The sequence below is a fragment of the Pelecanus crispus genome, chromosome 1, assembly GCF_030463565.1.
Source record: "Pelecanus crispus isolate bPelCri1 chromosome 1, bPelCri1.pri, whole genome shotgun sequence".
NCBI classification, from domain to species: Eukaryota; Metazoa; Chordata; class Aves; order Pelecaniformes; family Pelecanidae; genus Pelecanus; species Pelecanus crispus.
In genome coordinates, this window is record NC_134643.1 from 106673227 (window position 1) to 106692158 (window position 18932).

Here is an 18932-nt window from a genome sequence, read left to right on the forward strand (position 1 = left end):
CGATGTCCTCGGAGCCAGCAGCGCAACCTGGTTGCGTGCAGCCGGCAGTGGGGACCAGCACAGGCGCTTCTTTCTATGTTTTTATACATAGCCATTTTTCAGAAGCTGGTCTGCACTTTAACAAAGGAGTTACTGGTATGTACTTGAGACATTAATTCCAGGTTATATGGTTTCCCTGAGAATTGCCATCTGTCATGCTTTTCTGCCTGGAGGTCACTCAAAGTTACCTCGGGTTGGTATCCTAAGACAGTAGGTTGAAAGGATAAACCGTGTGCTTCGTCTTTAACCCGTAGTTATCCTTTTCCCTTTCAGCACCCTCCTTGATAGGTATGGTAAGGAAGGACTGGGCTTCCCAAAACAGCATTGCCCTCTCCTGGCAAGAGCCGGACTTTCCCCATGGAGCCGTTCTGGACTACGAGATCAAGTACTATGAGAAAGTAGGTCTCGCTTACAGCATCACCCAAACTCAGATCCTAAAGAGCAACATGTTTTGTATTTTTAATAGTCATAAAAAATACTTTAAACTTTTCACTTGATCCCACATACAATGCTACATAAGTAGACGTTTTATTTTGTACTGATTTTTTGTTGTTTTACTTCTGACTTGTTAATGACTGTCTTGTTTCATGTCAAAAACAAGTAGAGCAGCAGACAGGGAGTAGTTATACCTGTCTCATAGTAACTACATTTACAAACATGGATAAATGGATCATATGCTTGAACATATTTTGATTTATGGCCTGTAAAAACTTTACATTAGAGTGACACTGAAACAATACAATTAAGGTGAATGTCAATGTGATTTAATTTTGCAGCATTATTTAGCAATAATCTATCCTTAAGTGAGAGTGCACCAGCCTTGCTTAGAGGGTTACAAAAGGTTACGAGAGAGAAACTGCATGGCATTCATGTAAAATTTCTGGCATTCTGTCAAAATTATGTGATTTCACACAAAAGTGGGCAAAAACATGCATTACAAGTAAACATACAATGTGCATGCACAACACATCTTGTGAAAGCATAACTTGAAGCCTGCTTCTCCCAAAGCACAGAACGCATTTTGTCAATTCCAGTTGACTACAGGGCCTTGCACCTGCAGTGTAAAATTTAGTGATAATCAGTGCCTTCATTCCTAGAGACATAGGCAGGATTTTTTGGTGTCCGTACCTTAAATGGTCACCTGCTAAATCAGTTCTTGGTATTTCTCTGTTCCCATCTGAAAGTCAGAATGGAACTAATGGATATGTGAGAAGACCACAAAGAACAGAAATATAAGCCAAGTCATGAAAGAAAGATTTAGGGATGTTAGACTCCGTAAATATCTGAGAATTTTCTTCCTTGACTGCACTTCTCTATTGAGATTATGCAGCTTTAATGATGCAGAAAAAAAGGGCAAACTGGGAAAAAATCCAGACAATTTAAATAGCACAGCTAGAGGGAGAAGACAGATTGCTTAGAATATTTGGTAGCCAAAGCAAGGAAACCTTGCTTTCCTACACTAATGGAAGTCCTTCAGGTTTTGATCCATTACCATGGTAAGCCACATTATGACTTGCACTGCCCTTGTTTTGTTAGTTGATACTAAAATAATAACCAGGTGAACTAAACAAGAAAAATAGTGAGATTTTATTCAATTGAATAGGAACAATTTCAAATATTCAAAACCATTCATATGGATGTTAAATTATGAAGCTTATATTTATAAAAAAAAATTATCAACAGATTATCTGCCAATATCTGTCAATACTGTGTGTCATAGCAAATGGCTCTCCTTAGAGGTCTACATATTGCTTAGACTTGTCCATTGTGCAGCAAGACTAGATACACAGGCTTCATAGCCCTTCGTTATATAGACAGTCTAAACCACTCCTGTCTGTTTCTACCAAAAAAGAACCATTTTCTGTTTTCACCTTTTGTAATGCATAAGGAGTATCTTTTAACTATAAACTTCTCTGCCCTCTTAGGTGTGGGGAGATAAATGAACTGCCGGCATGTTCTAGTACAGTTGCACAGGGGTTATTTTCTCCCTAAGTCACTAAATGAACTAAATGCGTAGCTGTTGAATACACCTTTTGTTAGTAACTTAGAACAGGCATGCTCTCTGCTAATGCAATGTAATAGGCAGAACGGAAGACAAACAAGCCAGCAGTAGCAGTAAGCAGATCACTTATTTGAACAGAGGAATAGGTATGTTACAGATTTTAAAGAACTCTCTTGGAGACCAGATTCTAGAGCAGAGAGACAAATAATCTAGTACTGGAAGTCAGTCTGCTGATTTGCAGTATTAAATTGGAAAATTATTTTTATATAATGCTGAGGAAATGTACGTTATAACTTCAATACTGCGTAAGTATAGTGGCCAAATGCACATGAGATTTGTATATTGAAAAAAAAAGAGGGTGTCGGGGTAGATACAGCAAGTGAAACTGTAATCTTTTAGGCTTCCCAGTAACCCTCAAAGAGGGAAATATCAGCATTTATATTCTCAGCAGCAGTGACAAAATAGGCATGGTGTTGCAAGCCCACAAGAAATGTGATAAAAGTGAAATAATTGTCTGCTGGATTTAGTATGAATTTACCACAAAGACATCCCTCTACTGGAGAGTAAAAAATTCAGCTAAAGTTCGAGAACAAGTTGAGTTTGAAAACTTCAGAAATTCTATTAATGTCTTAAGTAGTCAATAAAATGCAGCGAACAGTATCCTTAGGTACTAATAAACACACTAATTAGTAAAATAGAGCAGCTTTTGCAGTCCTGTCCTTATCCCTTTTTATCTGTCATTTATGTTTAAAAAAGAAAATAGGCTTTGTTCTTATATGCAATACAAGAAATTGAATGTCTCCATCAAATGCAAACACTAAATACCCCAGTTTCAACAGATTGTATCAGTTTCTTTGTGAAACTCTGAAGAACTCTGCAGGATTTTAAAATTTCACAAGTATGAACTGCTATTTTTTTATAAGTTACCTTGTTGACGTTTGCAAAATTACCAAGATTACATTGGGGAGCATGCTAGGGGAGCATGCTTGCTTTTAATTATAACCAGTAGGAATTCTGCAGCTCCTGAATGGAAGTTGTGTCTTGTCATGTGCTCCCAATGTTTCATGAAAGATATGTAAGCTTACAGAAATCAAGTAGCTGTCTAATAAACTACTGTGAACACTCCACAAAATGAGGCAGTTTCCAAATTTTGTAAGTAAGACAAATTAGTAATGGTGAACCCAGAACATAGAGACACATCTTTCCATGCATATCCAGAACAAGCGGAACAAGGGAAGGAGAATAGACTGTGCTAAATATTCAAGAAACCTATATTTGCACTCATGTGCAATACAAATTGCACACAGAGAACTATGGAAAGATCACGCCTTCTCTGTGAAAAATATTCATGTCTTCTGAGAAAGACTCTACCAAATAATAAAGAAATAAATAGAGATGGAAAGTCACACAAGGCTATCAATAAGCTACAAGCATGGAACACATACATTAATCTAAAAATATACTAAAGCAGCTCAGTAATTTGTCTGCTTTAAAGCACCTTTCATATGACCTTCATTTCTTCAGTGAACAGCTGCAAAATACTCACAATCATAACTTGTTTGGCTTTCTGTCTGTCTCTAAAAATGAATATCTTGAGAAAATAACAAAACTTTTTTGTGAGCCAGTTCTGTATGGATTGTACAGATTTTTAGTTTCTTGGTTAGGAATACACTGGTACATATTTATGTGGCTGGCTGACAAGAGATTACTTTGTTCTGCAGCTTTTCAGCCAAAAATGCAGTGAACATAAGCTGACCTAGGACATAATTGGAGAGCTGCCTTGGCCTGTGAGGAGAAGAAAAATTCCTAGACATTCAGTCCAAGATGCTATGAGTTTTTGTCACAGTAAAGAGAAAAAGTTTTCCATTGCTCGAATAGTTATGTGATATAGCCAGAGAGAGAATATCATGATCCTGAAATAATACTGTGTGTTGAGGCCTGGTAGTTGAAATATCTTATTTCTGCTAGAGTATGAATCATTCTGAAAACTATACAGTTAGCAACATTTGTCACCTTAGACGATAAGTGAGTCTTTACAGCAACACACAAAAAAATCCATTAAATGTTTGACCTTAGAGCTCTGAGATGTATTCTGAAAAGCATTTCTTCATAGACCTTCTTTGTACTATTCATAGATACTAAATATTTGCATATTATCTCTGTTGATACAGGATGTCTGCCCTATTCTGCAATCTGTTATCGATCCATTTATTTTATAATCCTTTAATATCTTCCACAAACAGCCCAGTACTTTTAAAAGAAAAAATCTCTCATAGGAAGTATTGTCTTTCCCCTTAAAAATCACAGGCCAGTTATCAATATAATCTCAGTTTCTTTGCTAATAGTAATCAACTTTTCTTTTATACTTTAATACTCAGACACTGACCAAAGCTTTTACTTTTTGAAAGATTCCAGGGCATCATAATCTATTTACCTGTCAGCAAAAAGGTTGCATGTTCAAGTCAAATGGAGGAGTGGGACAAGATATGGCCTTGTTACAGCCTTGTAATGAAGCTGAGTCCTTCTGTAGGAATTCGCTCACGGGAAAGGAAACACAGTACGCAGCGGATATAAACCATACCAGCTGCACTTCAGGTTGTGCAGTTGAACTGGAAAATGCTTATTCCTCCCCTTTTCCACCCAAACCCTTAAAGTTAATCATCAAAAATTAATGCTCCCTGAGAGCTGTATTAAGCATACCAAGCTGTACACATATCAGCAACTGTATTAAGTTTAAGTTCTCCCATATGGCCCAAATACACCAGCTGGATTATATTTTCTGTTACACACAAGATAATATATAATTAGCTGAGGAAGCTGGTCCATAGAGAAAACATTTTAATAGGATGTACCCAAGCAATATCCTGAGGCGTTACAATGACATGTCCAAATAGAGAATATCTTTTGGAGCAGGATGTAGGATGGAGGGGCTGGCTGATGTTTCTTCACTTTCTTGTCTTTTGATGAAATTTACACTAAAGCCAAATCCCTTTGACAAAATGCTTCATTTTGTTGGCAGACTCAATTTGCAACTTACAGGCAGTTTTCACATAAAAATTTCAACCCATCTCCGTAAGACAGTGAGTGGACAGGAAATGTAGGATGTCAGATATGACTTTTCATCCATTCCAGTATTATTTAGAGTTGAATTAATAAATAAAAGAGACAAAATAACCGAGCAGTAGAGGCAAGGGGGAAATTAGTTTTCCAATGAGATTTTAAAAAGAGATGAAGAGCTGATGAAGCAGAGAGATAGAGAAAAGTACCAGATTTAAAAAATTAGAAAGCAGTATGACCTTGTTAATTTTTCTATCAGTCTACAGCTGTATTTACTTATATAAGAAATGATGCTCCTTTTTAAAATCTAATATTAAAGCAAACACCGCTATTTCTTTGAATATTCATTAATATGAATTAAAATGAGCCATCCTGAACTTGAGTAGTAAAATACATAAGAGACCTTGAGGTAAATTACTTGATAGGAATAATATGAAGATTTAAGACTATCAATGCATAATGTTTTTAATGTCAGAATTATTTTTACAAAAATTAATATGGAAAATTATAAACAAGAAAGTAATTTTGTTTTTCAGAATTGCTTGCCTACAATATTATTCTGTAGTTTAAAGCAAATCTATCTGTCTAGAAATATGTGCACCATATTATTTCAAAGCCATAGAAGTGTATATGTACGATAGATTATGTACTCTGCACTTTGACGGCAAAAAGATGCGGCACTCTGCATGTACAGAGGTATGAACTGATATCCTTGCCATTTTTTTCTACACTTTTTCAGGAACAGATAATCTTGTGATATGCTCAGTACCACACTGAAAACCAGCACAGCAATAACACAGTCCTGGGAGCCCTGGGAACACATCAAGCTCATTTTCATGCGCATGCCCAAGTTGTTTCATTCCAGCTGTTTTTTTCCCATGTGAACTGCCTGTGTAAGGTGTGTGACTCATCCCAGTTTAGGACAACGGATGTTCTTATGTGTCTTCTCCAGCTAAGGAGATATTTCATTATGATCTTCTCAGACTAGTTCAATTCTGCTCAGGCAGAACCTGACCCTACTTGAGTACTGGCTGGAATCTAACCTAAATGAACAAAAGCCACACATGTTCTCATTAGACAAGACAGGGACATTTCTTATAAGAAGCCACGTCATGTAGATCAGACAATTCCTGAATTTCTGGGTGACAGTTTGGAAAGGTGAAGTAAAATTAGTCATTTCCCTTCTATAGCCCTATGCCCTTCTGTAAGGTCTATATGACATCTGTGAGGTTCATTGACACTCAACCTCACTACTGCTTAAATAGCTAAACTGCTCCCATCTTTCCACCTCAATTACAATTTTGCATAATGTAACTGAGTTAGAAGAATCACATTTTTTCAGACACAATTATATTACAACTTCCTTATTTCTGTTAAGTACAAGCTATTACATTCTTGATTCAGATTTTGCTTTTCTGTTAGATTTTTAAATCATGAAGAATAATATATGCACCAGCTCCAATCCACATGAGGCTGAAGGGAGCCTGCAGACTGTCTCACGTTATTCATGAGCAGGTGTAGTTCATTTGGTACTGTTGTGGCTGGATTGTTAGCATGTACTGATTCTTTCTCCAGGCATATTCTTTTATTGTTGCTATACCTACCATAGCATGCTTGATACCATTGCAAGCTTCCTGACTTAATTTTAAAGTCAAGATCAGTGACAAGGTTCGGGAATAGGAAAAGACTTATAACAATAGGGGTGAGCATATGAGCACTTAAGGTACCTGGCCAGTCAGTAAGTATACTCAGTATAAAATAGTGAGCACTATGTTGTTAGTGTTGAATGATCAGCTCGGCAATTTTTAGCCTCATGCTGAGCATTCTCCTTTAAAACAAACACTTTGCTCCTGTAATATTTTTCAATTATTCAAATTATTTGAGGCATAAGTAGCAATCTGCTGCCTGCAAGTAAAACGTTTCTGATGTGACTAGAAACAAGAAACGTAGGGCTCATGCGATAATACGTTTTCATTACATTTTCATCACATTCTTATAAAAACAAGAGCATTGAGTAATTTGGATGTATAAGAGCTTTTGGATAGTAGTATTAAGCAGACCTTAGTATTTGACCATAGCGGCAGGAATAGATCAGCATGTCGCAGCGAGGCACCAAGGCTCCAAGGAGCACCTCTGGCATTCTCGGCCGTTCAGAGCTCCTGGGAAATGAACCATGTCTGGTGAATGTTTTTAAAAAATAATCACTACAAATGTGCTTTGGGAGATAATCATTAAAATGAAATCTCCTAGCTTATTTTAACATAGTAAGTGATGTTAAACAAGCTTCTGAGTTTTCCTATTCTGCTGTTATTAACCTAGTTTCCCAAGGGAAGAACTGTAAAAGCCTTAGAATCTAAAAAGAGAAAAAAATAGGCCTCAGAACTGTTGAAAACGAGAGTGAGTAATTACAAGACTCTCTGACCAGATATAATTTTTGCCTGCAGGAAAGAACCTAAGGACCTTGCAGCAGCCATTATTAATGACACTGATATAATTACTATTAGAAGAAAAAGAAATCTGGCCTCTAAATATCATTTACATGCAGCAAAGGGTTTATCAAAGAAGTTCTGAGCTAGGTCGTCCCCATTAGGTGCCTGGTTTGGCTAGTCTCCTAATCGTTGTTGTCAATTATTTAGAGATAGCTTCTACACCTTTGTATTTAATAATAAAGTAGCCTACAGAGCTATTACTATTGTTGTTGCTGCTGAACCAAAAAATCTCAGTGAGAAATATAATGCTGTTTAAGCAAGCCTAGTGGATTTGATTTAACAAAAAAAAAAAAAAAAAAGTTCAGTCTCTGCTTCTCTGCTGATCTTGTGTTCTTGTCTGTAGCCAATACCATTTTCCCCAAGGAAAATGGCACGTACAATGCTTATTCCAGTAACTGCTAGAAGAGCTGCACAAATGTAGCAAAAGTGCATTAATGGTTTTGAATAAATGGTCTTCAAACTCTTTCAAAGACATAGATACAAGGAGGTACACAAACTATTACAAGACAACAGCACCACACAGCTAGTTCCATACATCAAAGAAAGCTAAGAAAGCTAAATCCACTGATAACAGAGGTTGATTCCTAATAAAAGGAATTAATAAACATTTTTTCTAGCCATTCGGCATTTGAACTTCAAAAAAACCAAGTTTTAAAAATAGTTTACTGACACAGCAAGAATAATAATGTTAACCGCAGGAATCGGCTGTTAATCTTAAGCATGTGATTAGGTAGGGTCAAAAATAGATGCAGCTATTTAATAGTGCAGTACGTTTCATCTCACTCCCCAGGACAAACTTTAGATTATTTTGATGAACACATTGTAAAAAAGAAACATTGTCTTTTCAGAAATAATGTATCAATTACACAAAAGGAAGTGGTAAGAAGTTTAACATGTTTAATCCTGAAATAGCAAAATAGAATCATAGAATCATAGAATGCTTTGGGTTGGAAGGGACCTTTAGAGGTCATCCAGCCCAACCCCCCTGCAGTAAGCAGGGACAGCTTTAACCAGATCAGGGTGCTCAGAGCCCCGTCCAACCTGACCTGGAATGTTGCCAGGGATGGGGCCTCTACCACCTCTCTGGGCAACCTGTTCCAGTGCTTCACCACCCTCATTGTAAAAAATTTCTTCTTTATATCCAGTCTAAATCTATTCTTCTTTAGTTTAAAACCATTACTCCTTCTCCTGTCACAACAGGCCTTGCTAAAAAGATTGCCCCCATCCTTCCTGTAGGCCCCCTTTAAGTAGTGAAAGGCCACAGTAAGGTCTCCTTGCAGCCTTCTCTTCTCCAGGCTGAACAACCCCAACTCTCTCAGCCTGGCCTCATAGGAGAGGTGCTCCAGCCCTCGGATCATTTTGGTGGCCCTCTTCTGGACCCGCTCCAACAGGTCCATGTCCTTCTTGTGCTGAGGGCCCCAGAGCTGGACGCAGTGCTCCAGGTGAGGTCTCACCAGAGCAGAGCAGAGGGGCAGAATCACCTCCGTCGACCTGCTGGCCACGCTGCTTTTGATGCAGCCCAGGATACGGTTGGCTTTCTGGGCTGCAAGCGCACATTGTTGGCTCATGTCCAGCTTTTCATCCACCAGTACCCCCAAGTCCTTCTCCGCAGGGCTGCTCTCAATCCTTTCATTCCCCAGCCTTTATTGATATCTGGGGTTGCCCTGTCCCAGGTGCAGGACCTTGCACTTGGCCTTGTTGAACCTCATGAGGTTCACACAGGCCCACTTCTCCAGCTTGTCCAGGTCCCTTTGGATGATATTTCATCCTTCTGGCATGTCAGCTGCAACCACTGAGCTTGGTGTCATCTGCAAACTTGCTGAGGATGCACTCAATCCCACTGTCTGTGTCATTGATGAAGATACTAAACAGCACCGGTCCCGGTACGGACCCCTGAGGGACACCACTTGTCGTCATAGAATCATAGAATCATAGAATCATAGAATTGTTTAGGTTGGAAAAGACCTTTAAGATCATCCAGTCCAACCATTCACCTACACTACCAAGTCCACACTAAACCAATCAAGGGTAGACTAGACTAAACCATGTCCCAGAGTGCCACATCTACCTGTTTTTTGAACACTTTCAGGGACAGTGACTCCACCACCTCTCTGGGCAGCCTGTTCCAATGCTTAACTACCCTTTCCGTAAAGAAATTTTTCCTAATATTCAACCTAAACCTCCCCTGGCGCAGCTTGAGCCCATTTCCTCTCATCCTATCGCTAACCACATGGGAGAAGAGACCAACACCCACCTCACTACAACCTCCTTTCAGGGAGTTGTAGAGAGCGATAAGGTGTCCCCTCAGCCTCCTCTTCTCTAGGCTAAACAGTCCCAGTTCCCTCAGCCGCTCCTCATAAGGCCTGTGCTCCAGACCCTTCACGAGCTTTGTTGCCCTTCTCTGGACACGCTCCAGCACCTCAATGTCTTTCTTGTATTGAGGTGCCCAAAACTGGACACAGTATTCCAGGTGTGGCGTCACCAGCACCGAGTACATCAGTCTCCATTTGGACATTGAGCCGTTGACCATGACCCTCTGGATGCGACCATCCAACCAATTCTTTATCCACCAAACAGTCCACCCATCAAACCCATATCTCCCCAATTTAGAAAGAAGGATGTTGTGGGGGACTGTGTCGAAGGCTTTACAAAAGTCCAGATAGATGACATCCATTGCTTTTCCCTTGTGCACTGATGCAGTCACTCCTTCATAGAAAACCACTGGGTTGGTCAGGCAGGACCTACCCTTGGTGAATCCATGCTGGCTGTCTCGAATCACCTCCCTGTCTTCCATGTGCTTGAGCATATCTTCTAGGAGGATCTGTTCCATGATCTTCCCAGGCACACAGGTGAGGCTGACAGGTCGGTAATTCCCAGGGTCCTCCTTTCTTCCCTTTTTAAAAATGGACACAACGTTTGCCTTCTTCCAGTCCCCAGGGACTTCACCTGACTGCCATGACTTTTCAAATATTATGGAGAGTGGCTTGGCCACTACATCAGCCAATTCCATAGAGAATGTACTCTCAACTGAAAACATTTTATTATTGTTCTTGTTGTTGTTGTTGTTGCTATTATTATTAACTAGTTTCAGTGTGTTCATCTTTCAGTTCAGGTGTAGTAAGTTTTAGCAGTATCTGAAGTTAGAGTTGTAGTTCCCTCAGGTACCTTAACACACATTCAGGAGTCAAACTTTGGATTTGAAAGTTTGACATATTTTTACAAAAAGAATGGTGAGTTTCATGAGCAATGATCTAAATATAACTAGCATAGCTGCCGAAAGATAGCCCCCTAAGCAAAAATAATTTCCTTATAAATAAGCTAAATACAATGTCCATTTCCCTAAACCCTGTCAGAATGTTTTCTTTAGACCTTCTTAAAATACGAATTAGCTTAAAAGTTCCCCAAAGTCTTCATCTATGAGCCCAAACTATTTTAAAAAATTAAGCTAGGACAGTGTTTTCATAATACACAAACTATTTACTGTTCATAAATTGTTCTTTCACAACCATAAAGGTGAATTCACAGATTAAGTCAAGAAGATATGTACTTTGAGACGTAAGTGAGGTTATAGCTCTGTCTAAATGAAGGAATGTTCCAATATGAGGTATCATTTCACTTGCAGCTTTTTCCTGCAATCCTTGAGCATTCAGGAGATATTTGGGGAAATGCAAGTAAAAAGACATGTATTCCTTTTTTGGGGAAAAACAAAGAAAATTCCTTTTTTTTTCCTCTCCTTTTCTGAGACTGCATTGCAACTGCACACTAACCATGCAGAAGGACAGATTATTATTAGTTTTCCACTTTTAACATTTTTTTCACACTGAAATGGAAACAAAGCCACTGACTGCATAATATAGGCAACCTTTTTTTTTTATTAAGTAGGGATGTCCTCCAAGCAGTCATTCTGGGAGAAGGGAGAAAAATCCAAAGGGGAAGAGGAAGCTCTTTTAAGGAAAGCCATTCCATTTTCATGCTATAAAATTTACTATTTTAATGTTTAATATTAATATAAGCTTTTTACCATGTATTAAATAAAAGCTGTGGGTTTGGTGGTGGTGAGGGGTGGTTGTTGGAATGAAAAATGCACATTAGAGGAGCTTTTCATTTAAATGCATGATTTCATTAGCCATCTTGAATTCATAGAAAGGGTATGTTATTCAGTAACTCCCACAGAGTTTTGTTAGTTTTGTACCCCAATAAAATCATGAATGTTTATTTTGTTGATTTAAAGAAACATAATGTAAAAAAATCTCTCTTTTTCTTCTCTCTCTCTTTTTTTTTTTAATGTATTAGTGTTAATAGTTCCAAAGTGCCCTTTCTTGATGTTCTTGTCAGGGAGGTGGAGTTAACAACCTATTATTATGTACTCCTTACCGAGCTGTTAATAGCTTTAGAGTCTTTTGCAGGAATTCACCTGCTGCTCATAAAAACATTTATGTTGCTGTAGGAACGTCACCGGGTTGATGCATCTTGTATTTGCAATGACCTTGCACAAGCTCTCTGGTTTTCTTGCATATACTGCCAGAAGTACTAACATATTATATTAACACAATGGCAATTCTTTAGTGACTGAGACAGCTCTTCCTTTTTAAAAATGTATTGTCACCTGTCTGTAAATGTCTTTAAAATTTTTTCAGATTTTTTGTTTGTTTGTTTGTTATTACCAACTCCAAAAATACTATTTCTGCTGAAGTTAGTTAAATTAGAAATGGGCAATTTCTTGATACAAAAATAGGAACAAAACTTGCTTTGTCAATTTGAAAGTGTAAAATCAGCATCTTCGTTTACTTGCTAGATTGTTTACTTTGTCCTTTCAAATTCATGTTAAACTAATTGGAAAAAGATTTCCATTTTTGCTTTATACTCCTCTATTACTCACTGAGGTGTTTGAAGAAAACATAATTTTAAATAATAGGCTATATTTATTGTTGATGTAATGCCAAGATCTGCAATATAGTCATGACACCAGAGATGAATTCAGCCCTTTTGAGTTAACGTTACACGATAGCTGTTTGCTCTCTGCCTTCACTGAGACACAAAACAATGCACACAGATGCTCACAAATGCACAAAGAAAGTGATATTTCAGTGACTTTTCAATACCTATTGATATATTTATATCTGAAGAGGTTTGCATAATGAAAAACGCTACAAAATCTCAAAGGATTGTCCCTATATATAGATCAGCAGCTTCCCTCTTGCCTCTCATTTATTATTTGTATTGGAGTGACTAAAGTCAAACTTTAGTTAGTGTCAGAGTTTGTATTTTAGAGCCAAAACTCTTCCTCCAAAATGGATTTTTGTTGGGTAATGTTGAAATTTGTATTAATATTGTCAACATTATTCTATATTTATAAGTCCTGATTCTCTCTGAAAAAGAAAGTAGTTGTCCCAAAGAACTGTATACACAGTTAGCATGTGAAAGACTCTTTATCATATAACATTCATGTAGATTTAAATTAATCCTAATGACCTCAGGCATTTATTCCAGATTCACAATAGCAATCTGAATCAATACCATCTATAAAAGTAGGCATTTTGCTTACTTAAATAAAAAGGATAGCTTTATTAATACCACTGAACTACAGTTAATAGCTCTCTTATGTGTATCTATGAACCAAGTAAACAGCTATGAATAGTTTTGCTTTAAGTATGGCTTGTTTCCAAGCTGTTGTATGTCAGTAAGGATCTTTTCTGTATTTGCCGTGTGGGAAATATTCAGTAGCAAATGCAAACAGAAAAGTGTACATTAGTCTTCTAACAATAAAAGATATTTATGTAGAAGATTCAACCTAGGCTAAAAACAAATCTTAAAATCAGCCCAGTCACTCTACCTGTCCTAACACCCTGAAAGGCTGAAATGCATTTGAAAAAGGAGTTGGAAAGGCCTGTTGCCTCAAGAGGTTTTTAATACAGTATGTAGTTTTCACAAAGGCATTTGCAAAAATGCATACGTTACACACAGCAGATAAAGTTTTCCAGCAAGGTGTCACAAACCTGACAAAATGTCCAGCACAGAACAGGAGCCCTAATCAAAATCCTGGACCTAACTACCTATGGATATTGTAGGGATTCTGAGATTAGGTGAATTAAATAGTTTTTGTCATCAGCACCATTAATGCTGAGTTTTGTGTAGCTGGCTCAGTGCTGTACTACATTTTCAGGATTGGTAGATTCATTTGAATTTCACAGCTTTGAAAACACATTGTGCTTTTTTTGTCAAAACAGCATTGGCTACATCGTACTGTGGCAAGTCACCATCATTGTAGAAGTCTTCTGAAAAAATTAGATCATTGCTCTTGTATTGAAATTCCACTTCAGTTGTAAGACACTTCGTTATGTTAAAAATGTCTTCACACTTCAACAAGAAATAGGGAAACCACAGTTTTGGGTTCTGCCATGAAGGAATGCAGCTGTTTTGTGTGTACAGCATTACTGTGATTTTACCAATGCTGATAATGTTAGCCATGAGAAGATTGCCTGCCATATATGCTCAGCAACTTACAGACCTTCAGGTATTTGGACTGTGGCTTTTTACATTACAGTTTTTTTCCATCACATGAATTGTGCCTTTTTATTATCTTTCCTCCAGGGTCTTGCATTTTCAATTTAAAAATTTCATTATCGTGTGACCTACTTCTCATCTGTAACTAGAAGTACAGTTCCTATGGTGTACTGAGATATGCTGAGTTTGACTGAACAAATCACTGATATTCATGATTATTCACTCTTTCTTACTGAATGATAGTGACTAGATGAGGAACTAGAGTATATTCAGTGAAATCATCAGGAAGCAGATTTAAAACAAAAAAAAAAACCAGTATTTTTAAAAAACAGTTTGTAATTAAACTTGTTGCCTAAGGATGTTTTGGAAGCCACAAGCAAAATTGGTTCAAAAAAATAATTAAGTAAATTCATGGAAGTCCATGAGCTGTAAAATGTAATGAAGCAAATTTAGTTAATTCAGAAACCCACTAATCTGCGGATTGCTGGACTCTGGGGGAGTGTTAAAGGTGAGCATAGGGAGAAAGAACTTGTACTGCTTATGTGGAGTCTCAAGTCTGCAGTGGCATATATAGGACCTGATTCAGAAGTTTGAACTACGAGACTTATATACCAAATGAATGACTTGGGAATTAGCCCACTGGCTGTATGTACATAGTTCTCTGGGCTTGTTTCACAGCAAAGAAAGTCACAGAAGGTTTCCAGTCTTCAAATTTTGCAGGATTGCATCTGTTTCCTGTTGAGCTATATTTGTCAGCAGGTTTGTTATCTCATTATGAAGTACACCTTAGCGTTAGGTATCTCAGAAGAAACTGTGCTTTACTGTCTAAAGATGACAGCAAAACTTTTGAATACTACTTGAGTTGATTTTTACCATTAGTAAGCTAGTTCATGCTTGCAGTAGCTGCTTGCTTCTTCCCAAATGGAAGACACAGTGCAGAGGAAAAGAAAATTAAAGTGAGTGAAAAAATAAGAAAAGTCTTCAGGGACAACTGGAGAGGCTGACATTTTTATATGCTGAAGTTAGAAAGACTCCTGGAGATACTGGTGCAGAGGTTTTCACTGGTAAATATTTTTAATTAGCAAACAAATGTTATCAGAGTAGCTCATAACTGCTAGAAAGACGGAATTTAATATCTGCGCTTACCTGACAATTCAAGCCATGTTCCCCAGCTCCCTTTATTATATTCTGAATTGCACCCTGTTCCGTCACCAACTTAAGGCACAGACCTGTTTTTATTCCTTTCAATTTAATCTCCTTGTCAATATGATCAGCAGTGTCCTATCTGCTGCCTTCACGCCTGGTGTTCCCATTTGGCCCGCCATGTTAACCATACAGCTTTTCCTCTGCCCACCTCTCAACTGTTGTGCTGGTGAGGATGCTAAGACTGTTTTGGAGTCAGCCTGTCCTCATCACTCCTCATTTAATTTTCTCTTTTTCATGGTTCACCTCACATCAACTCATTTCTGCCTTTCCAGGTATATAATCCAATTAAAATGAGGTTTGGCTGGGTTTTGACCTTTCCGTATTTTCTTTATGATTGGTTATCTGTTCTTCCCTTTTCTTGTTTGGCAGCTTCACTTTATGTATGGAGAAAGTGATGAGCTGACTGGCAGGCAATAAAAATATAAAATATTGAAAGGCCAAACAGGTAAAGCACACTGTAGTATTTCAGTTCCCCAAACTGTTACATCTCAGATTAATCACAAGGGAGATCGAGAAGGGAAGGGGGAAGATTACAACCTGAAGTGGCTGATGCCTTAAAATGCTGCAGGTTTCTTCTCTGAAGCAAATACTAGAGCCATTGGCAATTTTCTCTATGGCCCTACTTTTTCTTGTCAGAGTTTTCATCTTAGTTCAGATCGGTCCTCAGATCCTAGTAATCACTGTTCTAAATTAAGTTTGTTGGTCAGCTGGAAACCAAAGGTACAAGATTTTTAAGAAGAGTTAAGAATATGAATGGTATCTTTGACCATTATTTCTATTACTGTAATTTTTTAATCACTCTATATTTCAATGAGAATCTACCTAATCCTGTTGGTCATATTGTAATCAGATTGTAATTAATGTTAGAAGCACATTTTTGGATGGATGAGTCCATTATGTTCTCTAATATCTTCCAAATATTACTGCTGGCATTCATGTTAATAGATATACTATACATCAAAATAGTCTTCTAAGGGAAAACCATGCACAAAATTACTAAAGATAAAGAAGCTTTCAAAGAGAGACTTTGAGTTTCCCAGGTGTAGTTAATTTTACTGATTTCAGTGTAATTACTTCTCATCTACAACAATCTATGTAAGATGAGAAGCAAGATATGACTAGGGGCAATAGGTGTTCGGAAATCATATTATGGAAATACTTCATTGCAAAGAAAGAAATGAATTTTGGGGAATTATTTGGGAAAAATTAGTTGAGAGAGGAATATAGGCAGTATAAATCAAAGGCAATTTCCATAAATTAGAGCTGGGGGGGCTATGTTTTTCTTGGAAAACACAGACAGTAAGTACAAACTCCACAGTTAGCTGTTATTTGTTTTAAATAGATTCTATTTGAAATGATTAATCACATATTGACTATACCTAGTAATTGCCTACTGTTTTATTCTAATGTGTATTGCAACATTAAAGTTCAGCTGACTCTGGAAGTAATTAAGTAAGTGCCATCATAGGTGATTCCATGAGAAAAGTAAGAAAGAGGTTGGAGACTTCATTTTGTGATGGACCAGAGCTATGATTAATAAAAATCCCTATCTTCCAGAATTGTGGCCATTCCTTTAAAATAATGATGCTTCCTTTGTAGGTCACATTGTGTATATCCTTCAAACTGATGTATCTAGGAAAGAGGAAAAATGTGTCCAAATGGTCTCATAAAAGATTCTTTTTCATTATTGGTGCTTTTATTTAAACATTGATAAAGTCTGAATCATGGAACTCTGAATCTTCTTTACTTTAATGTGGTACTTACTCAGCTTTGACATTGTGCTTTAGTGTACAGGAGAAAGACCTGGTCCCTGTGGTATATAGATTGAATCTCTATTAGTATTTCTTTCTGTTAAGCGATAGCGCTCCGAAAAGGCTGAACAGGATTATATGGCTTAAGAACAGAATTTTCATGCTGGAGGACAATGATTATAAACTAGAAAATGTATTTTACAAGCAGTTGATAGTAAATTCAGTTACTGTCTCCCTGGATTCTTTCTACACGCATACATTTGGAAGTTGTAGATACGCAATAAGTATGTTTTCAGCTGGCAGAAGCCTTTGAAAACCCTTTCCTCAGTGTCAGTTTAAGGCGGCTTTTTAGTTACTCATAGGATTCAATGAACTGAATACCTTGATTGTCATTCGTAAAATAAGCTAGAGACAGAGTAAACTGCAAGAGAGTGGTAATTCCTGGAGCTCACATTATATATTCTAAATGATAGAAAATTATATTTGGTTATCGTTTTCAATTGCTGAAATAAGGACTGATATTATTCTGATTAGAGCCATGTTTCTCTTTCCCACTCAAATATTAATGGTGACAAATCTTATATGCCTGAGAGTGCCTGGATTTTTATCAGTGCTTTACTGGTAAAGTTAATCTTTTAAAGGTTATTTGAGCACTATAAGCGAAAGTCAGCATTTCAGCTTTTATTTCTATTAATCTTTTTTTTGTGCTAAACATTTTTAGTTAGTTATACTTTTTGTCACCCATAGCATCAGAATGTAAACTCTTTGATTGCAGTATTAGTCTAAACTGGTAAAAGGTCATCACATTTTGGTTAGTCTTTATCAATATTTTATTTCATACATGTGCACAAAGTCTTCATTTCTGTGCTGTTTCCCCCTGAAATAAGGTGGGGATCAAATTAGAGAGCAGCATGTTCACATAGGTGTGGCATGTGGAGGTTTGTTTATTTGTTTGCAAGTGTTAATGTCATCAGAGGGAATCCCCTTTCTTTTGAGCATATGAGAAACATGGTAATACTCATCATGATAATATAACATCTAGATACTGAATTAATATGATATTCATTAATAAAGTAGCTACTTTCAGTGAGGCATAATGAAGAACTATCATTTAATCTGATGATGTCATACAGTGGAAATTTTTCATTACAGCATATGTTGATGGGACAGATCTAGCTATTCTGGTGCTTTGCAAAAGCAGAAAGCTTTTCATTATTTTTTATACTCTGATCCTGCTACTCCATTAAATCAGTTTGTCTAGTCTTAGACCATTAGCACCATTGTAACTTCCATTCAGTCAGTCTATTTCTTGTAGATATGAAAAAATGTCTTGACTATAATGCCAAGTATAAAATTAGGATAGATACAGATTCAGATACTCATGCAGAGGTGGCTGCAGGAAAGAGTTTGCTTCTGAAAGGTGCTCATGTTCATGCACAGACCAAGCTGTCCCGGATTTGTGAACACTGTCATAATCAGAACTGAATCCACTGACAAGAATAATCACACAAACAATAAGAAAAATACAATTTCCTTAGAAATAGAGATAGTATTTTCAAAGTTCATAATATAATTGTGTTTAACTTGGTTAGCTAGCCATAGGCGCTGTTTTACATTGTGTAATAACATTGACATCACTTGTCATTGGGATTATGTTTATGTTTTAATTACAGATTTCACCTAGATAAATTTGCAGTAGGCTATGGAAAAGGTCTTATGAATTTCCTCGTATCAGATTCTGACTAGTAGTTATATTAGTACATGATATTAGATAGACTCCTGTAACTTATGTTTAAACCCTCAGCCCCTGTGTTCTTAGAACTGCTTCTTGTGGGTCCTGTGCCATCTTAAGATCACAAATGCTGCTCTGATACCAATGTGAAG

The 18932-nt window shown here is 37.2% G+C and overlaps 1 protein-coding gene across 3 annotated transcripts in view; it reads left to right on the forward strand.

Moving 5' to 3' along the window:
• EPHA6 (EPH receptor A6) overlaps window positions 1-18932 on the forward strand; it is a 536584-nt gene that overhangs the window by 376507 nt on the left and 141145 nt on the right. For all 3 annotated transcript variants that reach the window (XM_075709685.1, XM_075709691.1, XM_075709700.1), the window contains one exon: window positions 313-437. In XM_075709685.1, coding sequence (XP_075565800.1) covers window positions 313-437 — 125 coding nt within the window. The remainder of the gene's footprint in view (window positions 1-312; window positions 438-18932) is intronic.